Source organism: Neltuma alba, unplaced genomic scaffold (genome assembly GCF_004799145.2).
Source record: "Neltuma alba isolate B1F8T4 unplaced genomic scaffold, ASM479914v2 tig00012163_pilon, whole genome shotgun sequence".
NCBI lineage: Eukaryota > Viridiplantae > Streptophyta > Magnoliopsida > Fabales > Fabaceae > Neltuma > Neltuma alba.
The window spans coordinates 442,553-461,735 of record NW_021636710.1 but is presented as its reverse complement, the minus strand read 5'-3'; the positions used below and the strand labels follow the sequence as shown (position 1 = coordinate 461,735).

The 19,183-nt window shown below is 35.0% G+C and overlaps 3 protein-coding genes and 1 pseudogene across 3 annotated transcripts; 2 read left to right on the top strand and 2 right to left on the bottom strand.

Annotated features, from left to right (window-relative positions):
- Positions 1-43: 43 nt before the first annotated feature.
- LOC114723951 (dolichol-phosphate mannosyltransferase subunit 1-like) lies at positions 44-1,559 on the bottom strand (annotated as a pseudogene).
- A 1,974-nt stretch (positions 1,560-3,533) lies between these two features.
- LOC114723929 (uncharacterized) lies at positions 3,534-9,026 on the bottom strand. Its single transcript, XM_028910180.1, has 7 exons — positions 8,759-9,026; positions 8,507-8,660; positions 5,366-5,469; positions 4,487-5,257; positions 4,130-4,364; positions 3,810-3,892; positions 3,534-3,711 (listed from the first exon to the last, which is right to left on the bottom strand). The coding sequence occupies exons 4-7, from the start codon at positions 5,210-5,212 to the stop codon at positions 3,643-3,645; spliced, it is 1,113 nt and encodes a 370-aa protein (XP_028766013.1). The 5' UTR covers positions 5,213-5,257; positions 5,366-5,469; positions 8,507-8,660; positions 8,759-9,026; the 3' UTR covers positions 3,534-3,642.
- Positions 9,027-10,507: 1,481 nt separating this feature from the next.
- On the top strand, positions 10,508-14,636 carry LOC114723927 (probable LRR receptor-like serine/threonine-protein kinase At5g63710). The gene is made up of 12 exons (XM_028910178.1): positions 10,508-10,756; positions 10,947-11,063; positions 11,163-11,295; positions 11,443-11,514; positions 12,016-12,159; positions 12,280-12,351; positions 12,458-12,523; positions 12,634-12,704; positions 12,789-12,932; positions 13,075-13,416; positions 13,507-13,901; positions 13,984-14,636. The coding sequence occupies exons 1-12, from the start codon at positions 10,744-10,746 to the stop codon at positions 14,293-14,295; spliced, it is 1,881 nt and encodes a 626-aa protein (XP_028766011.1). The 5' UTR covers positions 10,508-10,743; the 3' UTR covers positions 14,296-14,636.
- An 842-nt stretch (positions 14,637-15,478) lies between these two features.
- LOC114723931 (uncharacterized protein At1g10890) lies at positions 15,479-17,977 on the top strand. Its single transcript, XM_028910181.1, has 4 exons — positions 15,479-15,732; positions 16,000-16,188; positions 17,005-17,224; positions 17,448-17,977. Exons 1-4 carry the CDS (start codon positions 15,602-15,604, stop codon positions 17,700-17,702), a joined length of 795 nt encoding a protein of 264 aa, XP_028766014.1. The 5' UTR covers positions 15,479-15,601; the 3' UTR covers positions 17,703-17,977.
- The last annotated feature ends 1,206 nt before the right edge of the window (positions 17,978-19,183 follow it).

The following is a 19,183-nucleotide window of genomic DNA, read 5'->3' as shown; positions in this document are numbered from 1 at the left end:
ACTCATCAGTCAACTACTTAATAGCACTTATCAAGTTTCATACCTAAAAGATCCTGTTAGATCAGAAACACCGGCCATAAAAGGTTTGTGCAAGAACATTTGCCCCTCTGCGTTGTTAATTTGCGCATAAGATTCCATCCATGCACACCACCACCCTTGACATAACGAGTTCCGGTGACTATATCAGCACCAGTTTCTAACTGCTTTCTGCGAAATGTAAATGGAGAAGTAAATGGCATAGGCAGATAAGAAATAAGCAAGAAATTATTAGATGGTTTTCTACCTGATGAAGCTTGGCAAATATTTGGCTGCAGAAGAATTAAACAAATTAGTAAAAGAAAAGATGTAACAAAAACAAAATTCATTTAAGAAATTTCAAAAATGGACGTTCTAATTCAACTCAGAGTAGGAGACAACAAATGAATAGAGTAATTCTCTCTGACTACAAATTATAAATTTGTCAGATTACCAATTGCATTCATAGACACAGGCATGTTAAAATGACAGGCGAATTAATAAAACATTAAAGCGACATTTCAATCCCAAATAGTAATTGTTCAGACTTAATTCTGCCGACTTCTTTTTTCAACTTTTTTCTTCTACCACAGTCCTTCTTATTTTCCTTAGTTCAATCATTAGGAACGGCAAACAACGATACAAATCTCAAAGGCACTTACATGGTGTGATAGATCAGCATCCATGATGACAACAAAATTTCCAGACGCATGCTTTCAAACCATGAATATAAGCCGTTCCTGGAATGGAATTGAATCAAAATAACAGCTTTTCATATTTTATAATAACTTAAGAGGACAAGGGTGAGGTAAATACCTAATCCAGCTTAGTAGGCCTGGCTCTTAATAGCTGGAATCACAGAGAGAAAACGCTTAATATAAGATTAGCATTTAGCAGGGACTGAGATAAATATCGATGAAGAAAAGTTTATATATAAAACTCCAACTTCAAGTTGTATATTTCTTACAATCCGATCCTCTCCATAAACTTTCTGCAACTGTTTTACGATATCCTGAGTGCCATCGGGGCTTCCATCGTCCACAACTATAATTTCAAAATCGACGTCCCTAATTGAGGATTGAGCAACCAAAAAGAAACATTCCAAACATGCAAGATCGTTAATCACCATCGAGGAACAGTATAATCAGAATAGATAATGCTCGCTATCTTGAATCATAAAGGAATACACTCTGATTGCCCCGAAACGTAAAAAACCAATCTTAGATTTCCAGAGGTCATGAGTGATGTGCAAATAGAACCAAAACTAAATCAAGAGATGGGAAATTTACCGGAGGTGCTTGAAAATAAGGTAGACGATGAGAGCAATGTTCAGCCGCTCATTGTAAGTAGGAATGATTATACTGTACTTGTTCTTTGGGGTATTAAGCGGCGCTTCCATTCTAATTGTAATCAGCAATTTGGTTCCTCGCTCGTTGTTTCCAGGATCGAATTCTCTGCTTCGTTGTTTCAATTGCCGCAGCCTTTGGCGTAGACGTGTACTTCTAGGGAAAGAGATTTGTTGCAGTGATTCAAAGGTGCGTTTGTACCTATCGCCAGATTCATCTAATGGCTGGCAGAAAAGAGGATGCAAATAATTGTTCAAAACGGTGTGTAGCGAATCAGCTTCTAACCCCACCTGCCAAACCCCAAAAAAAGTTTTTGGCGCCATTTCTCCCTGAAACTATTCATCAACAAAATTTAGAATTACAGCGATCTCTCAAAGGGGGGGGGGGAAGCTTACAAAACAAGCCCTGACAAGCCCAAAAAAAAAAAAGGTTTTCGACCCCACTTGCATCTTAGTTCTCCCAATGATCTATTTGCAAATGGCAATCCCATCGAAAGGCTTGGAAGCAAAAAGAAAAGCACTCAGTCTTTCAAGACAAATGATGCTCAACGGAGAAAATTAGCAAACCCATCAGACATATTCGAATTAACCAGAACGGAGAACGCAATAGCGGAAGGTATTCCATACGAGTGAAGAGGAGAGCACTCTCACGCGAGAGTAGAACGCTTCACTCTTCAGCTTCGAACTCAGCAATCAGATCAGGGAAGGAGACGCCGAGATGCACGACGCTGAGGGAAGGAGGAGGTGCCGAAGCGAGAATGACGGACAAAGAGAACAGAGGTGGGCGGTGAGGAAGTGGCTCGTGAAGTTAGCTGTAGGCCTGGAGCTGGAGCATCGAGCATGAAGTATATTCTGCTTACGCGAGAAATAGGACCGGTAGTAACATATTAGTGGCATGCTAATTTTTCTTGTTAGGTCTGGTTCAAGGGTGGCAGGCCATAGTAATACCATCGGAGAGTTAATATTATAATATCTATTTTACGTGCTTATCAATTTTTTTTTCAAATTAACTAACATTTTTATTTACTCAAATTAATTAATTAAGTGTGCATTAATAACCGGAGAAGTATTATGTTTTCCAATGCTCTGGCTGTGTTATGCCGCGGTTAGCCTGCTCGGCGGCATGCTTACCGGGCTGTTTGCAGAGCCCCGTCTAAGTGCACTCTTGTCGGCCGTCAGTATTTATGGTCAAACATATTGCCGAAGGCCTGTTCATCATGGGATGGAATCTCGTGGTCACTTCCATTATATGTGCGGTGACGACGCAATTCATGGTGAAGTTCAGGAGGCTTCTGCCTTGTGGGGCGACGGAGAGACCCGACTGCTTTAGTTGGATGCATTCTTTAATCTTTATTGTTTGTTGGCGGGTCGTATTATAGGATGCTGATTTTGTTGTTCTTACCCTTTTGTCTCTTGCTCCCGTTTCTTCCCAAGCCTTCTCAGACACGAGTTGTTCGGCTTCCTCTTACTTGGAAAAAAATAAGTTGTATGCTTCTCTCATAGGAAGTTGCCGGCTAACTTGTAATACTCCCTCTCCATAATATAAAATATTGGTTAAATTTTTTCATGAATTAAAAAATAATAGTTAAGTTATTAAATGTGTCCTGAAATAATAAATTTTTTCTAGGTTACCTTTAAATAATATGATTGGAAAGTAATAAAATATTTTCTAAATGCATTTTTATTATCTCTCTTATATTTAAAACTTTCTCTTGTAATTAACGGGGACAGAAGTTTAAAAAAATCTTATTAATTACCAGACAACTTTTTATGCTTTGGACCATAATTTCCTTCCCAAGACTTCCTATATCATGAACCAAGGAAAGAAAATAAATACTTCACATCAACTTTGTATAAATTAAAAATTAGTTAAACTTAATTTTTTTCTTCACAAAATATCAAAATTATTCTCAATAAAAATTATTAGTTCAAAGAATTTGATCAATTAGTTAGAAAATTTTATGTTTATTTAGGAATATTAGGTTAAAAAATTAATGATTCAGACCAAACAATATATTATGAGACACATTTGAGTCCTTATAATAATAAGAACTAAAAAGCGTGTATGCATATATCCTAACACTCTCAAGTCGAAAAAGATTCAAGTATATTTGGAACGCTCAAACCAATGGAAACAAATCAAATTATAGCATGTATATGGTGTGTGTGGGGACTAAATATATACACTAACTAGTAACTAACATGTTGGCAGTCCCAGCAGGAACCAAAGTTAAAAGCGAAGAGAACATGGTAAATCCCCTCAAAATCAAATGCAGCGCCTCCTATTGTGGCAGCGCCTCCAGACATGATGCATCTTCCCATGGTAGAAACGACCCTTCTTGAGATAAATTCTGTCACCAAATATGCATATTATGAATCAAAAAGCGATATACCGGCACAGAACATCTAATTAAAACGAACGTATGGGATGCTGAAAATCTAAACATACTGTCATCCAAAAGAAATATCCACGAAGGAGATTCAGAACTCTGGGATGATCATCACGAACTGAATCTATTCTCTTTGCAAGATCTGCAGATTCAGCTCGAAACTGAACAAGTAAGTGATCTTGAACAAGGGATGCCAAGAGACAACAAGAAAACTAAAATTAAGGAATCTAGACTAGAGCTAGTCCAATCTCATAGTTCAACCAATGTACTCATATCAGTAGATTTTATTATGTACAGCTAGACCATAGTAGTGTCATACATGCAAAGCTATATTGCAAGTGGGAGAATGTACTAAAGCAGTGCGATGAATCCTACTTACCAGCATGGTAATCAAGAATAGACTTTGAAGGACGAGTGTCGTCGTCATAGCTTTTTGTGCACGAACGCAAAACTCTTTGGCTTTTCACTGGTTTCTTTTCACTAAGTTGTTTAAGAAGCATCCGGTACTCGTCCTCGGAGTAAGGCCTCCTGAGATTATCCATGAGCTTATCTCTAAATGCTGTGTGTTTCCGTGCACGGGCTTTTTGTTTCTCCCACCACCGATCCACATTCACCTAGGAAGCAGCAAATAAAGGAATTTATGCAAATCCTACAAACAGTATACATAACGCAAAACAAAGAACAAAAAATTGAAATGAAACAAAAATGATGGATTCATTAAATTTGCGATACGTACAACAGGTTCTGGTTGTTTTATGAGGGGCCTTTTTAAGTCAGGCAGATGGTCGTCTTCATCTTCTTCTTCTTTCACTTCCAAATCCACGTTCGATCGAACATCGGTGCTAAGGGCGAGAGGTTGTTTTGGTTTCCTACCCCTGCGCGTCGTCGCCTTTGGATCCACAATCGTTTGAAGAGGTTGCTTTTGTTTCCTACCTGGTGATTTACGAAGCTGCTCTGCCTCAGAGTTCAAATTAGTATCGATAGAAATAAGACGGGTCCGATCATCAAGGTTCGACTCAGAGCGTGTTGTAGTTGGTAATGTAGAATCCTCTGGTTCCTCCGCTTCGTATTTAATATAGACACCGTCTTCCGGGATGACAAGCGCATAAGATTTTCCGTCCAGCCTCAGATGATCCAAGAAAAACTTATACGGCACATGATCAACATTATCATCAGACACATCGGGTGATACAGCTCTATTTACTTCCAGGAGATGGAGCAACTGGGATTTGACACTGTCGTAGAGGTCATCTAAATAATGCACGACATCTGGGTCGGCCAGTGGATTCTGAACATGCAAAGCTTCGGATAGAGAAGTAAAGAAGCTGAGTTTGTCGTTTCTTGATTGGAGGTTCCTGCTCTTGTTGCGCAGGTGAATAGAAATATCATGGTGACAATCCCAAGACTCGTACTTGATCCTGTCGTCCAATCCCGGTGCCTGTTTGTCTGGATTGGCCGCCATTCCCCGCGCTGCTTTATCAAATTATGACCCCACGCCCTCTGTGCCCTAATTTGTTTCTTTAATTTTAACCTTAATTTATGAATTAATAGTTTCATAATTAATTATTATTTACACGATCAAACATTAAAACTTAAAAGAAAGAGAAACCCCAACCTTCGCAGCTCCGGCGTTCCCGGGGTACGGTGCTCTCGTGTTGGGAAGGGACCCACTCAACTTAAGCCAAGGAGGACGGGGATGGCGAAGACGAGGACGACTTTCTGTTTAAGTGCAGTAAAAAGAGTTTATCCTTAATTTGATGAAAAGACAAAAAACACTCATGAAGCGGTCAGCGCAAATCGAGACAAAGGTGTTCGGATCACCTTAAAATTATTTTTTTAAAATCAAAACAAATTCTTCAGTATATTTATTTATTTTGTATATCATAAAATTATTTTTAAACTCATGATTTTGTTTCTATCCAAACACCTCTAAATAATATTCCTCCGATCCTATTTATAAATCACTTTTAACATATTATACACACAGATTAAAAAAACCTTAACTTTTATTAACTTTCATTTAAAATTCAACTCTTCAATTTTATTATTATTTAATATGTATTATATGTCATGTATGAGCCAAATAGAATAAAATTATACTCCTCTGGTCCTTAATATAGGACCCAATTCTTGAGTTGGTTTTGGTCCTAAATATAGATCCATTTCTCATATTTATCAATTTTCTCTAAATTACCCCTATAGATATTCTCTCAACCATAATCAAATAGAAGAAGGAGAGGGGTATTAAAAAAAGATGATTATGGTGTTTTAGGAAAAATGTGTCACTTTTCTTATAATTAACTAATTTACCTAACTTCCTTAATCTAATCAAATTAGTTAAATGGGTCTTATATTAAGGACCGGAGGAGTACATCAATATAAAAAATTCTTTTAATACTTTATAAATAGGATAAAAAATATCTTCTTTCTATCTTATAAATAAAACCAAAGGAGTAAGAATATTTTAATAAAAAGGCATTGAATTTTTGAAAGTTACTCCTCCGGTCTTTAATATAGGACCCAATTGTTGAGTTGGTTTTGGTCCTAAATATAAGACTTATTTCTCATATTTATCAATTTTTTTCTAAATTACCCCTATATATACTCCCTCAACCATAATCAAGTAGGAGAAGAAGAATGGGTATTAAAAAAGATGATTATGATATTTTAGGACAAACATGTCACATTTCTTATAATTAACTAACTTACCTAACTTCCTTAATCTAATCAAATTAGTTAAATGGGTCTTATATTAAGGACCGGAGGAGTATTATACTTCTTAGGGTGTGTTTGGGTGACACCCCAAACCATGGTTTGGGGAATAATCTACCCAAACAGCCCCTCCAAAAACCAAAACCATGGTTTTGGAAAAAGAAAAATTTTTTTGCTTTTGGAGAAAAAAGGGAGAGTGTGAGGGCCTATATGATATGTATCTTGTTATTTTTTTTATAAACATATTTTTTTATAAATATATTTAATCTTATATTTTATAAATATATATACACATTAATTATTTATTAATTATATTATCTTATGTATTATTAATTATGTGGTAAAAAACATATTATTAACAATTTTATTCCTTCAAATTAAAATATATCATAAAATCTATTTTTTCTGTAATTATCATATTAACTTATGTCTTTTTTTTAGTAATTTGTATATATAAAAGTGCTTCTGATAACAACTATCCAAACACTCTCACTTCTCAGAATCACTTTTTTACAAAATCTATTCTTCACAGAATCTATTTTCCCCAGAATCTATTCTCCAGAATCACTTTTCCAAACCACGGTTTGGTTTCATCCAAACACACCCTTAGTCCGTAATCTCTATGCCCCATTCACGGATCCCGATGCCATTCTGGTCTCGGGACTTCTCGCCGATATTCTTAGAAAAAAGTTCAAAGCCAACTTAAGACATCCCGCCTATCCTTGATGTAAGTCAACTTTCTGAAACTAATATAAAAATTAGTTTAATTTTTAAATTGATTTTAAAAAGGGATAATCCTAATTAAATCAAGTTAAAACACTAAAATTCAAAAGTAGGTCTTCACTTTGTACAAATTCCTAATAAGGCAAATAGACCTAATTAGAGATTTATGAATGTTGTTTAAAGTCCAAAATGCACCTCTTTAATTAAAATGAGTTGTTAGTTCTATATTTTTCTCCTTTACAAATTGTTTTCCTAAAATACGAAAGTTCTTAATCCATAGTAAATGACATGAAATTATAATAATGTTCGCAATTCACATTAATAATACTCCAATGCGCTAATCAATTTGTAAAAGGTGCCGGTCTGAATAAGGAATCAAATAGTCCATAATTCTTAACTCAAAGGCTTTTCAAATAGTTTCCTATTTATTCATGACAATCGTATGCCTTTTTCCTTTGACTATTTCAGAACAAATTAATTATATATTATGATCCTCCGTCTACACTATTTTACCAATTTTCCAAGTGTACATGTGTGTATATATTATTAAGTATATGAAGGATGGATCAATGTTAAAATTGAGCAAAAATCAAACCCATTGAAAATTAAAATCTAGCATTAACCAACACTGTTAGATTGATTAGAGTGTTGGAGTAATTCTTAATATGAATCAATGATTGTATTATAATTTCCTATTATTTACTAAACATTTACTGTTTTTGTATTTCAAGAAAAGAATTTGTGAGGCAGACAAAGAATTTATGAGAGAGAAAAATATAAAGTCAACCAAAAAAAAGAAAAAAAATCACTCAAATTATAAAGATAACAATTCATTTCAATTATAGAGGGGCATTCTTGACTTTCAAGAACATTTCTAAATTTCTAATTAGGCCTTTAATCCTTATTAGGAATTTGTTCAAAGTATAGGCTTGATTTTAAATTTTGGTATTTCAGCTGGATTTAAATAAGATTCTCCCTTTTAAAAACTTTTATTTAATTTATTTTTTATATTTATCTATTTTTTAAAATTAATTTTTAATAATAATTATACATGTCAAAAATTTAATTTTATTAAATAATTGTTTTAATTTATACACATAATTAGTAAAAATATTTTAAGAAGATAATATTTATTTATTATTAATGACTAACTAAATTAATATTTTTAATCCGTGCAAGTAAAACGCGGAGCAAGTACTCTGCTAATTTTCTAGCTGAAGTGGCTAATGCAGTACAGCTGAGAAAAATATTGATTAGAACTCACTTGGCTTGGCAATGTAAAACCTGGGTGCATTTAGGAATTAAAAAATCAAAAATTTACCTGCATCTTCCTCTGCAATTTGACATCTCCATCAGCCATTATAGCATCCAATTCACTATTTAAGCAATTGATTGATAACCTGCTCAATCAGACTAATCACGTTCGATTCTGCAACGTACTTGCCTTTACTGATTGTCACTCCAAGAACAGCCACCTGCCAATTATTCCAATCAATGCACTAGTCAGATTCCATTCTAACACACAAAAACACACTGAAACAAACAGGATTTCTAAGGATCGAAAATCAAATACCTGGGACTGCAAGATTTAGAGTCCTTGAAAAAAGAGAGAGAGCAAATTGGGCGCTGGGACAGTGCGAAGGGCGGCAAGAAACTGATGAGGAAGACCGAAAAGTGAGGAACCGAGGATAAAGGGAAGCCAACTGCCAAAATCGTCCCCGTTGAGACGCCGCGTTTGATCGAGAAGGAAGATGAAAGAGTTTGTTTAGGGTTGTTGCAGAAGGAGAAAAGAAACCCTTTTGAGCGTCGACTGAATGATGAACCAAGGAAAGAAACGCGTGAAAAAACAGGAAGATGAATGAGCAGGTCGGCTTTATCTGAACGAAGATTTTTCGAGTGGGAGAAGGGGGAGAGAGCGTAGGAGCATCTGAAGAGTGAAGAATTAATAATTTCATACAAGACACTTGTAACTTCAACAATTTGCTCTGATCTTCGTTGTAGTTCTTATAATTTTAGATGATACTAGCATCTTAATTATAAAATTTAGTTAACTAATTTAAAAATATTAAAAAAATAAATAAATTAGTTATTTATAATAAATAGATATTATTTTTTTAAAAATATTCTTACTAATTAAATGTGTTAGTTAAAATTATTATTGTTATAAGAATTATATTAGAAAAAATATATATAAATATGAGAAAAAATAGATTATGATCTTATATTTAAGACCAAATAAAAGTCAAACAAAGTCTTATATTAAAAACCAGAGGTAGTATTACTTTATGCTTAATATAAGATCTTGTTTGACTTTTATTTTAATTTTAAATATAAGACCTCGATCTATTTTATCTCTCATATTTATTTATTTTTTTAAGATAATTCTTCTAATAATAATAATTCTAACCAATAAACTTGATTATTAAGTATATTTTAGGGAAGACGACATATATTTATTGTAAATAACTAATTTAATTTATTTTCTTAATCTACTCAAATTAGTCAGCTAGCACTTATATTTAAGACATGAACTAGAATGTTTTCATCTCTAAAGTTTTTTGTCTAATGAAATCTTAATACTAATAGAAAAAATGATTAAAAAAAGAAAATTACAAAATTTTAAATCAGAAATTTTTATAAAAATATATTATTATTTTCAAAAACTGTTAAATGGGATTTTGTAAAAGCTAAATCAAAGTTAAAATAAAAACAAATTGTATAGATCAAATACTGTGTTAACCTGAAATAAAATGGAAAAGTTATGAAAGTTGAGACAGAACGGAACGTTCCGGGATAATCCTCCGTCCCCTCCTAGTTCCGTTCTTGACCCCACTCGGACGGTCGGACCTATATTGATTGGGTCAGAACAGAACGGGCTGCCTAGAACGAATTGCATACCCCTAATTTCATCCCATTAATATTAAAAGTTTAAAACTATTTCAGTAATTTTTTTTATTTTGATTCAAGATATAAATTGTTTTAAATAATATCAGAAAAATAATACCTATATAATTAAATTTTAATATTCTTTTAGTTTTAAATATAAAATATATACTTTTGATGGTGGCAGTCAAATTATTAATGCCTTTTAAAAGTGTGCACCTTTAGGAAAATTCGTAGGGGCGCTGTCGCGAAACGGGTAAGGGAGCTATAATCCAAAGTGGATCATAGTGGAAGCTTCTTTCCACAGCTCAGCACTTTTGGGCATTTTCATCAAATTGAGGAACAGATAAAAGGTAGGCATGAATACTACTATTATATTGTTTATGATTAAAAATCAAAGCCTCTCAGCTCAGTGGGATTCTTCTGCCCTTTCCACCGCTGCCACTACCACCAAGCATCCCTCCTATCCTGCTCTTTAGCATTGGGCAACCCAGAAATTGGCCGTTCCTTTTTCTAGAATTTTTAATCCTTAATTGTGTTGCCCATTGACCACTGGGTCCCAGTGACTCACTTTAGTTGGTTTTGACTGTTTTCTTCCTGACAACAATAAATGTCTCCTCCCTCGTCTCCCACTCTCCCATCAGTGTTCATGCTGCAGGAACCAGTGAGTCCCCCATGTCTCCAGCTTGTAAGTTTCTTGCTTCCCCTCTTTGTGTGCCTCTTATCTTCTCACAAAGGTTGCCTTTTTTGCCTTCTGGGAAATAGTAGATATTTCAATTCAATCCATTGTTTGATGGGGATAACTCATTCTTGTTAATGTGTCGGTTATCAACTTTCCATGATAAAAATCATTCCTTGAGGTTCTTTTATTTTCCCAGCTGAATATTCCTCGGAGATCAAAGAGGCTTATATTCCTCTAAAACGGATGACCAGGTGGCTGTTATTCTTGGCCATCTCAGGACTCAGCTGTGCAACTACTGGTCCTGATGTGGAAGGTGTTGTGCACATTTTCTTATCTTTTGTAACTTTATGGGATCACTGGGACCTATTATTTGATGCGAATGTCTGTTCGGGTCATTGACTTTACTATACAGGTGAAGCTTTGTTAGATTTTTTGAAGGTCCTCAATGATTCTAACCATCAGATGACAGATTGGAATAGTTTTCTTGTGAGCCCATGCTTTAGTTGGTCTCATGTCACATGCAGAGATGGACATGTCATATCTCTGTAAGATTAACCATGTCAGAAAGACAAATCTTTAACCTCCCTTTCTTCTTTTCCTAACATACTACTTTTTCTTTTATGTATGTAACCTTTGTAGGAGTTTTGTTAAATGTTTTTGTGATTCAATCATGCCAATGGATCATCATGCAGGAGCTTGGGTTCAAAAGGATTTTCAGGGACACTGTCTCCTTCAATTACCAAATTGAAATACTTGATTACCTTGTAAGTTGGTATTTGTAAGATTCAGCAATACTGCCTCAGTGCTACTGCGCTGGTCCAGCTAATCAGAGAAACCTTGTTTGTCATGGGTAATTTGTTGGGCTAGTGTCTGATTTACCAAGAATAAATCATAAGAACTTCATATAGAAGATTTTCTAATAATTAAATCATGACCTATGGGTTGAGAGGAACTTCCTTTTCAACTTCTTGTGATTTTCATCATCTGTTATAAGCTTAAAAATTGAATTCTAAATACTCATTTCTTGCATACCATTTTTACAAATACGATTTGTATGTTAAGAAATACTACTTTCAGTCCTTAATATAAGATCTAATTGACTAATTTGTGAAAATGAAAAAGTTACTAAATTACTTTAAAGTATTTATATTTATCGTTTTTCTCCCAACTAATTTGCCTCACTTATAAATTGAAATATAATCTAATAATATACAATAGATTTCTTCCATGATATTATCTCTTATTAGCCAAATTAATTATTACAGGGAATTGCAGAACAATAGTCTTTCAGGTTTCTTGCCTGATTATATTGCCAAGTTGACACGCCTGCAATATCTAAATCTTGCTGACAATAATTTTAATGGTTCCATACCATCCACGTGGGGTCAACTTTCCTCTCTAAGGACTCTGTAAGGCTGTACTTTCCATTTTTCAGATACTCTTGTCCCTCCTTCTAAGAATTATGGATCATATGAAAGCCTTTTGAGAGATTGAACAATGTATGATTGTAAGTGATGATGGTTATTCAGGGTATTGAAAGGGAATGACTTGTTTGGATTCATACCGGATTCTGTTGAAAATCTCAGTAGGTTATCAGAATTGTAAGAATTTCCATTCTGATGACTTTTTTTTTTTTGTCTTTAGTTTTTGGGATTTCTCCTACCTTGAGTTTGCTTACATCTGTATGCTATGATTTATTATTGACAGGGATCTTTCTTCTAATAATTTAACTGGAACCATCCCAAAGCACCTCTTTTCAATTCCAATCTTCAAGTAAATTTTATTAAAACTTGAATCTCTCTAGTTTTTTGGGATTTACTTAAGATAACTGTATTCTGAAAAAATACATACAATTTGCTTTTTGCTACTTTATCACTTTTCAGCTTTTCAAATACGAACCTTCAATGTGGCTCTAGCTTGGAGCAACCTTGTGCTTCTAATTCAGCTATTCCAGGTTTTTATTTTCATTTTTTCCTTTGTCTTGTGTAGTTTTTGATATTCAAAAAGTTCTAAACCTAAAGTTTACATTTTCCTGTAGCTTCAACCAACAAATCAAAAGTTGCAGTGGCTTTAAGTTTGGCAAGTTGTGGCGCCTTCGGAATTCTATGTTTAGGGGTCATCTTTACATATGTATACCGATTCGCGCAAAGACACAAAAGTGATGTTTTTGTTGATGTTTCAGGTATTTTCTTATAATGCTGGGGTCCTTCTAGTCATTTATCTTCACCGTCCTAATTGGAATATGATTGATATTTTTAACGTGTTCAGAGTCATACTTATTGCATACTTCTGGAAAAACTCTTTGAAAAGTAATATTTGATCAGGTGAAGATGAGAGCAAGATTTCATTTGGGCAATTGAGAAGATTTTCTTTGCGTGAACTTCAGCTAGCCACAAAAAATTTCAGTGAAAGCAACGTGATTGGCCAAGGAGGCTTTGGAAGAGTATACAAAGGAGTACTCTTGGACAATACAAGGATTGCAGTGAAACGCCTGGCCGATTATCATAATCCTGGTGGAGAGGCCGCATTCCAAAGAGAAGTTCAACTTATAAGCGTTGCAGTTCACAGAAATCTCCTACGTTTGATTGGGTTCTGTACAACCTCAACCGAAAGAATCCTTGTATATCCTTTCATGCAAAATCTAAGTGTTGCATATCGCTTGAGAGGTAATAGAACCACACTTTTCTTCAATTCTGGAGTTGACTGACTATATTTGAGTTAAATTCTTGACACTAATTTGTGGATGATGCAATTAGATTTGAAACCTGGAGAGAGAGGTCTGGACTGGCCAACAAGGAAACGTATAGCATTTGGTACAGCACATGGATTGGAGTATTTGCACGAGCAATGTAATCCTAAGATCATACATCGCGATTTAAAGGCAGCAAACATCCTGTTAGATGATGAATTTGAAGCAGTTCTCGGAGATTTTGGCCTAGCTAAGCTGGTTGACACAAGACTGACCAGTGTTACCACTCAAGTGAGGGGTACAATGGGACATATAGCCCCAGAATACTTGTCCACAGGAAAATCATCAGAAAAAACTGATGTCTTTGGATATGGCATAACACTTCTTGAAATTGTGACAGGTCAACGAGCAATCGACTTCTCCCGGCTCGAAGAAGAGGAGGAGGTTCTTCTGCTAGATCATGTAAGATTCTAGTCCATTGTTGTATCTTGAAATGTAAAAACTGTTACTGTTGATGACTCGTTTTCTATGTTCAACTCTGCAGATTAAGAAGCTGCTGAGGGAGAAGAGGATAAAGGACATAGTGGACAAGAATTTGGAGAGCTATGATGTGAAGGAAGTGGAGAGGATTATTCAGGTTGCCTTGCTTTGCACGCAAGGCTCGCCTGAGGATCGACCAAGCATGTCAGAGGTAGTGAATTTGCTGAATGGGGAAGGTTTGGCAGAGAGATGGGCAGAGTGGGAGCTAATGGAAGAGATGAACAATAGAGAAATGTCACTCTTGGCTCACCAATTTGCTTGGGCTGATGAATCTACGCACCATCAAGAGGCTATTCAGCTTTCCTGGGCAAGATAAAAGACACATATATGGTTTTGCAGGACTCTGTTTTGAGAAATGCAAATGCTTCTTCTAAGTCAAGCACATGTACCTTAAATACAGTGTGGTGGATAGTGTTCGATATCCAATGAACCAAAAACCGAAAAAGGAAACTCTTTTCTGTATCAAGCTTTTGTTTTTGGCACAGGTGAGTCGTTGTAGAGGTAGAGTATTAGAGGCAAGGCCTACGCCCTAGTGCGACACACGTATCTCTGTACCTGCCTCGTGTAAACTTGCATCTGTTGCATGTAAGATATTGCCAATCTTCCCCTGAAGTGAGAATAGATAAGGTCTTTTTATATTAATTTGGTTGCTATGTATCTTAATTAAAATAATCCCTGAAACCATTTTTGAACGACATTCTAAAACATTAATATGGAATATAATATACCTCAAAATGCTATAACTTTCGTCTTCATATTTTAAATCGTCAATGTAAAATATAAAAAAAATATATTAATTGCATAGTCAACAACTTTACTTTATTTCAATTTAAATGCATAAAGACCGCTCTAAATTTTTCGTAAATCCATTAACTTGACTATGTTTTTTTGAAATATTTTATCTTCTAGCAATTGAAGCCGTCTTTTTTATATTTTTGACATGCTTTTGAGTTTTAGGTGTTCACAATTTCGAAATAAATCCAAGTTACAATATATTATCAATTTATTCCGATTATAAATATAAAATATAAAAAAATAACAAATCTCATTATTTATTTGTCATAAATGCTATAACTCATTTATAAGATTATTACCATATGTCTAATTCTATGGAAATAGTAACCTAAATGCTTTCAGGATAACTGAGAATCTGACTATCTGAGGATAGAACAGTCAACTATTTGGTTAAGTGCACAAAATGTGATCAATACTTAAAATAGACTACATTATTTACAAATAATATACTTTAGTCTAATTTTTTACATTTTTTATATTAATTTCGTAATTTGTATGAACATTAATGTTATTTTTATGTTTTTAAATGTTTAAAAAATATTTTTAAATTTTTAGCTTAAATTATTCTACCTTTTGATTTGTTTAATTTTCTTTGGTCAAATGTTTAGATTTAACTTAATTTACAGTGTTGGCACTTGGAAGTTGGAACTATCCTTTTTTGACGTCGGTTGGCACTTGGAGCTTGGAAGTTGGAAGTCAAAAAAAATTTTCTCGTTGAGACAGTGTGTGGACTTTGGAGCCATTGCGCGCAAAAGGTAGTGGTGGTACTCCAGTGATTTCTAGGGTTTTTAGTTCTGTGTAGCTTGTAATCGTTGTTGTCGAAATCGATGCCTCGAAGCCTGTCGCGCTCTCCGTCGTACAGGAGGAGATATTCTCCGTCCCCTGTGGGTCACCGTCACAGCCGTAGAAGCCGCAGAGATCGGAGCCGCTCGCCCTATTCCAATTCTACCCGGACCAGGTTTTCTTTTTATATCTTGCTGCTCCTAGTCCAAGTTTTCTGTAAAGCCTCGACCTTTGTTTAGCTACAATGATTGGATTCCTTGTTCCCCTTCAACTCAGATGATGTTTTATCTCTTAACATCATATAAGAAACTGACTGTCATTATTCCACAGAGACGGGTTCGGGTTCGAAGTGCCCGTCCCTGTGTTGGCTTTCGTATTAATTTTGAAAATTCTTAGTTTTGGTAATTTTCAAGTGGAGTCTGGATCTGCTGTTTGATTGCAGGCGAAGAAGTCGCTCTCCGAGTCATAAGCGTCGGAGAACACGGTCTCCAGCTCATAGACATCGTAGGAGACATAGAAGTAGGAGCTCTTCACTGTCTCCACTACCTAAATCTCGCAGTTCTAGCCCTGTTTCAAATGAGCATAAAGCTGCCTCTGACAAACTGAAAAAAGAGGAAGAAGAAAAGAAAAGGTAAACTTCCTGATTCATGCGCCATTTTTTGTGATCTCCCTTCACAAAACACTTGGATACTTATCATGCCTATGAGATTGTAATTCATTTTCTCAGCATAACTTTGGTTAATGAAAGGCATATATGTTCATCATAGGCGAGAATCTTCCATAGAGGCCGTACTTGAGCCTGGTGCATCGAATTTGTAAAGCGTTAACTGAGTTTAATTATTAATGTCATGTTTATGGTTGATCAACTAAAAAGATGCCAGCAGGTTAACTTGATTAAAAAGTCCAGTTTGGTGTAAGGAGTTATGTTTATCACCGAGGCAAAATTTTGCCGCTGGTGGTGAGAATACACTAAATGAGTAAATTATTGGCATTATAGTTTGAAGATAATAGGTTTACAGCAACTTATGTCTAAATCAATTCCCATTTTTGCTTGTGCCAGATGCGTGATTCACTTTGAAAATGCAACTGCTTAAATTCTTCTCTACTGGCTTTTCTGAAGGAAGCTACTGCGTAGTACAATGTTTGTTATATATGATGAACAATTGGTGCGAAGTTTATCTACTGTTCCATAGGAAACTGCATATGTATGGATCAGGAACTTGTTAGAGGTATGCCTTATAAGCGTAAGCTCATCTTTTCCACGTTAATGGAGTGACCTGGTTGAAAACTTGAAATCAAGTATGAAAATTAAGTATTCATTCTACTCCTGTTGTGTTTTTCCATTGTCACCTGGGACTAGGAAGCTGATGTAATTATGATTTGCTTCTAGCTCTTTATTCTTCATCAGCAGCCGCTTATCTTCTTGAACATCTGCACTTTGTAACAGGCGTCAGCATGAGGAAGAATTGAAATTATTGGAAGAGGAAACTGCACTGAGACTTGAAGAAGCAATACGGAAAAATGTCGAGGAGAAGCTAAGTTCAGAGGAAGTGAAGTTAGAAATAGAAAGGCGCATAGCAGAGGGTGTGAAGAAATTGTTTGATGATGTTGAAGCTCAACTTGAAAAAGAAAAGGAAGATGCCCTCAGTGAAGCTAGAAGGAAAGAAGTAAGTATAGCAGGCTATTGATACTGCATATAACATAGCCTTGCATCATCAAGCGTCATAATCGCTGCATTTTATAAATTGAACGTGAATAACTAATGCATTATAATGCAACCTGCGCCCTGGGATACCTTCAAGTATCATAATACGGTTTGGCAAGGTTATCGTATCCTCTGGAAAATCACTTGCCATTCGACTTTGATGATGTAATTATGTTGTTTTACAGGAACAAGCTCGTAAAGAGAGAGAAGAGCTGGATATGATGCTTGAGGAAAATAGGAGGAGGGTGGAAGAGGCTCAGAGAAGAGAAGCTCTAGAGCTGCAGCGGAAGGAGGAGGAACGTCAAAGGGAATTAGAGATGATTAAGAGGCAGAAAGAAGAGGCTGCTTGGAGAAAGAAACTTGAAGATGAGCAGGAATATGCCAATCGAATGAATTCTTTGGGTAAGAATAAGCCAAGGCCTAAGTCTTTTGGTTTGTAATGTAAGTCTGGTGTCATTAAGCACCTCAAAGTGGAAGCATACCGACCCCCAGCAGAAACCTTGTTTTCTAGTGGAAGATTTTGATCTTGTGGTCTATTACATCAAACAAATGGCTTTGTATTAGAAATGAGTTGTTCTAGGCACGGAACCGATGTGCTGTAGTTTATTATTTTATTTTGAATCACGTGACAAAACAATTTGTCCTGTTTTTTATGATGAACAATTGGAAAGAATTGTATTGTAAGGCTCCCCTGCAAGAAGCCCAAAGTCTCTTCCAATGTCTCATTTTCATTGGATAGGAAGCTTGAGTAGTGGATTTGCATCTGCTAGTCACCCCAAATTTGCTGGCGCAAAGGCAGAGTGTGAATAAAAGCTAAAGAACCAAGTGACAGCGTAAAGCCAAAAGGAAACCGACTGTGACAAGAGAACCGCCCCCGAACTATAAGGATTGAGAAGAGATCCTCAATTCTTTAGGGTATGTTTGGTGTGAGGGAAAGAGAGGAGAGGAAAAATTTTAATGAGCTTATTTTAAAAAATTGAAGAAGTGGGGCTATCAAATTTTGAATAGGGAAAAATCTAAGATAAAAGCATAATTAAAATTAATCAAAAAATTTTAACCCCACTTCTTTAATTTTTTAAAATGAGCTGATCAAATTTTCCTTCCCCTTTCTTTTCCTGTATCTCCCTCGTACCAAACAGACCTTCAGGATTATTGTTTAAACTAGAGTAAACTGGTAGGCCGTCAAGCCTTAGTAGCTATGATAACTAAAAAGCCTTGGCAAAAACGAGGTGACAAACAGAAACCAAGAAACAAAATTGTGAATTAAACACTATTCGTGATATTTGATTTGGGGGGTGTCAGGGTACAAGTGCTTTAAAAAACATTTTTTTGTAAAAGAAAGAAAACTCTTCTATATATTTACTTCATATACTGTAAAAGCACTTTTAAAATCATGATTTGGTTTCTATTCAAACACTCTCTTAGTTTAATTCTATTTTTTAGCCAAAGTGTTACTTAGTTCATAAACATATTTTTGAAATAACAGAGTATTTTAATTCCAAAAACATTAAGAAAAAGTCTATAAGATTTTGTTTCAAAGGAGACTCGTAAATATTTTGAAAATAAAATAGATAGATAATTTTTTACATAAAATTGAAAGATATCCATATGATATACTACCTCATGTCCTAAATATAAGAGCTAGTTGACTAATTTGAGTTAATTAAGAAAATAAGTTATGTTAGTTATTTATAATAAATAGGTATTGTCTTTCTTAAAATATCATTGCTAATTGAGTTTCTTATATAAAACTATCATTATTAGAAAGATTATCTTGAAAAATAAATATAAGAGACAAAGTGAATTAGGATTTTCTATTTAGAATTAAATAAAAGTCAAACGATGCCTAATATTAAGAACGGAGGTAGTATTTTGAAGAAAATATAACGCATTGTACTTCAATACTAGGAGGAAAGGGGGA

Bases quoted from the DNA above. Each gene is read 5' to 3' on its own strand.
- LOC114723929 (XM_028910180.1), bottom strand. From the start codon at position 5,212: ATGGCGGCCAATCCAGACAAACAGGCACCGGGATTGGACGACAGGATC. The intron at 4,365-4,486 runs GTACGTATCGCA...GCTGCTTCCTAG, and splicing joins TAAAACAACCAGAACCTGTT to GTGAATGTGGATCGGTGGTG. The intron at 3,712-3,809 runs GTATGTTTAGAT...ATTTGGTGACAG, and splicing joins GATATTTCTTTTGGATGACA to AATTTATCTCAAGAAGGGTC.
- LOC114723931 (XM_028910181.1), top strand. From the start codon at position 15,602: ATGCCTCGAAGCCTGTCGCGCTCTCCGTCGTACAGGAGGAGATATTCT. The intron at 16,189-17,004 runs GTAAACTTCCTG...ACTTTGTAACAG, and splicing joins GAGGAAGAAGAAAAGAAAAG to GCGTCAGCATGAGGAAGAAT. The intron at 17,225-17,447 runs GTAAGTATAGCA...GTTGTTTTACAG, and splicing joins GTGAAGCTAGAAGGAAAGAA to GAACAAGCTCGTAAAGAGAG.
- LOC114723927 (XM_028910178.1), top strand. The intron at 11,515-12,015 runs GTAAGTTGGTAT...TAATTATTACAG, and splicing joins TTGAAATACTTGATTACCTT to GGAATTGCAGAACAATAGTC. The intron at 13,417-13,506 runs GTAATAGAACCA...TGATGCAATTAG, and splicing joins TGTTGCATATCGCTTGAGAG to ATTTGAAACCTGGAGAGAGA.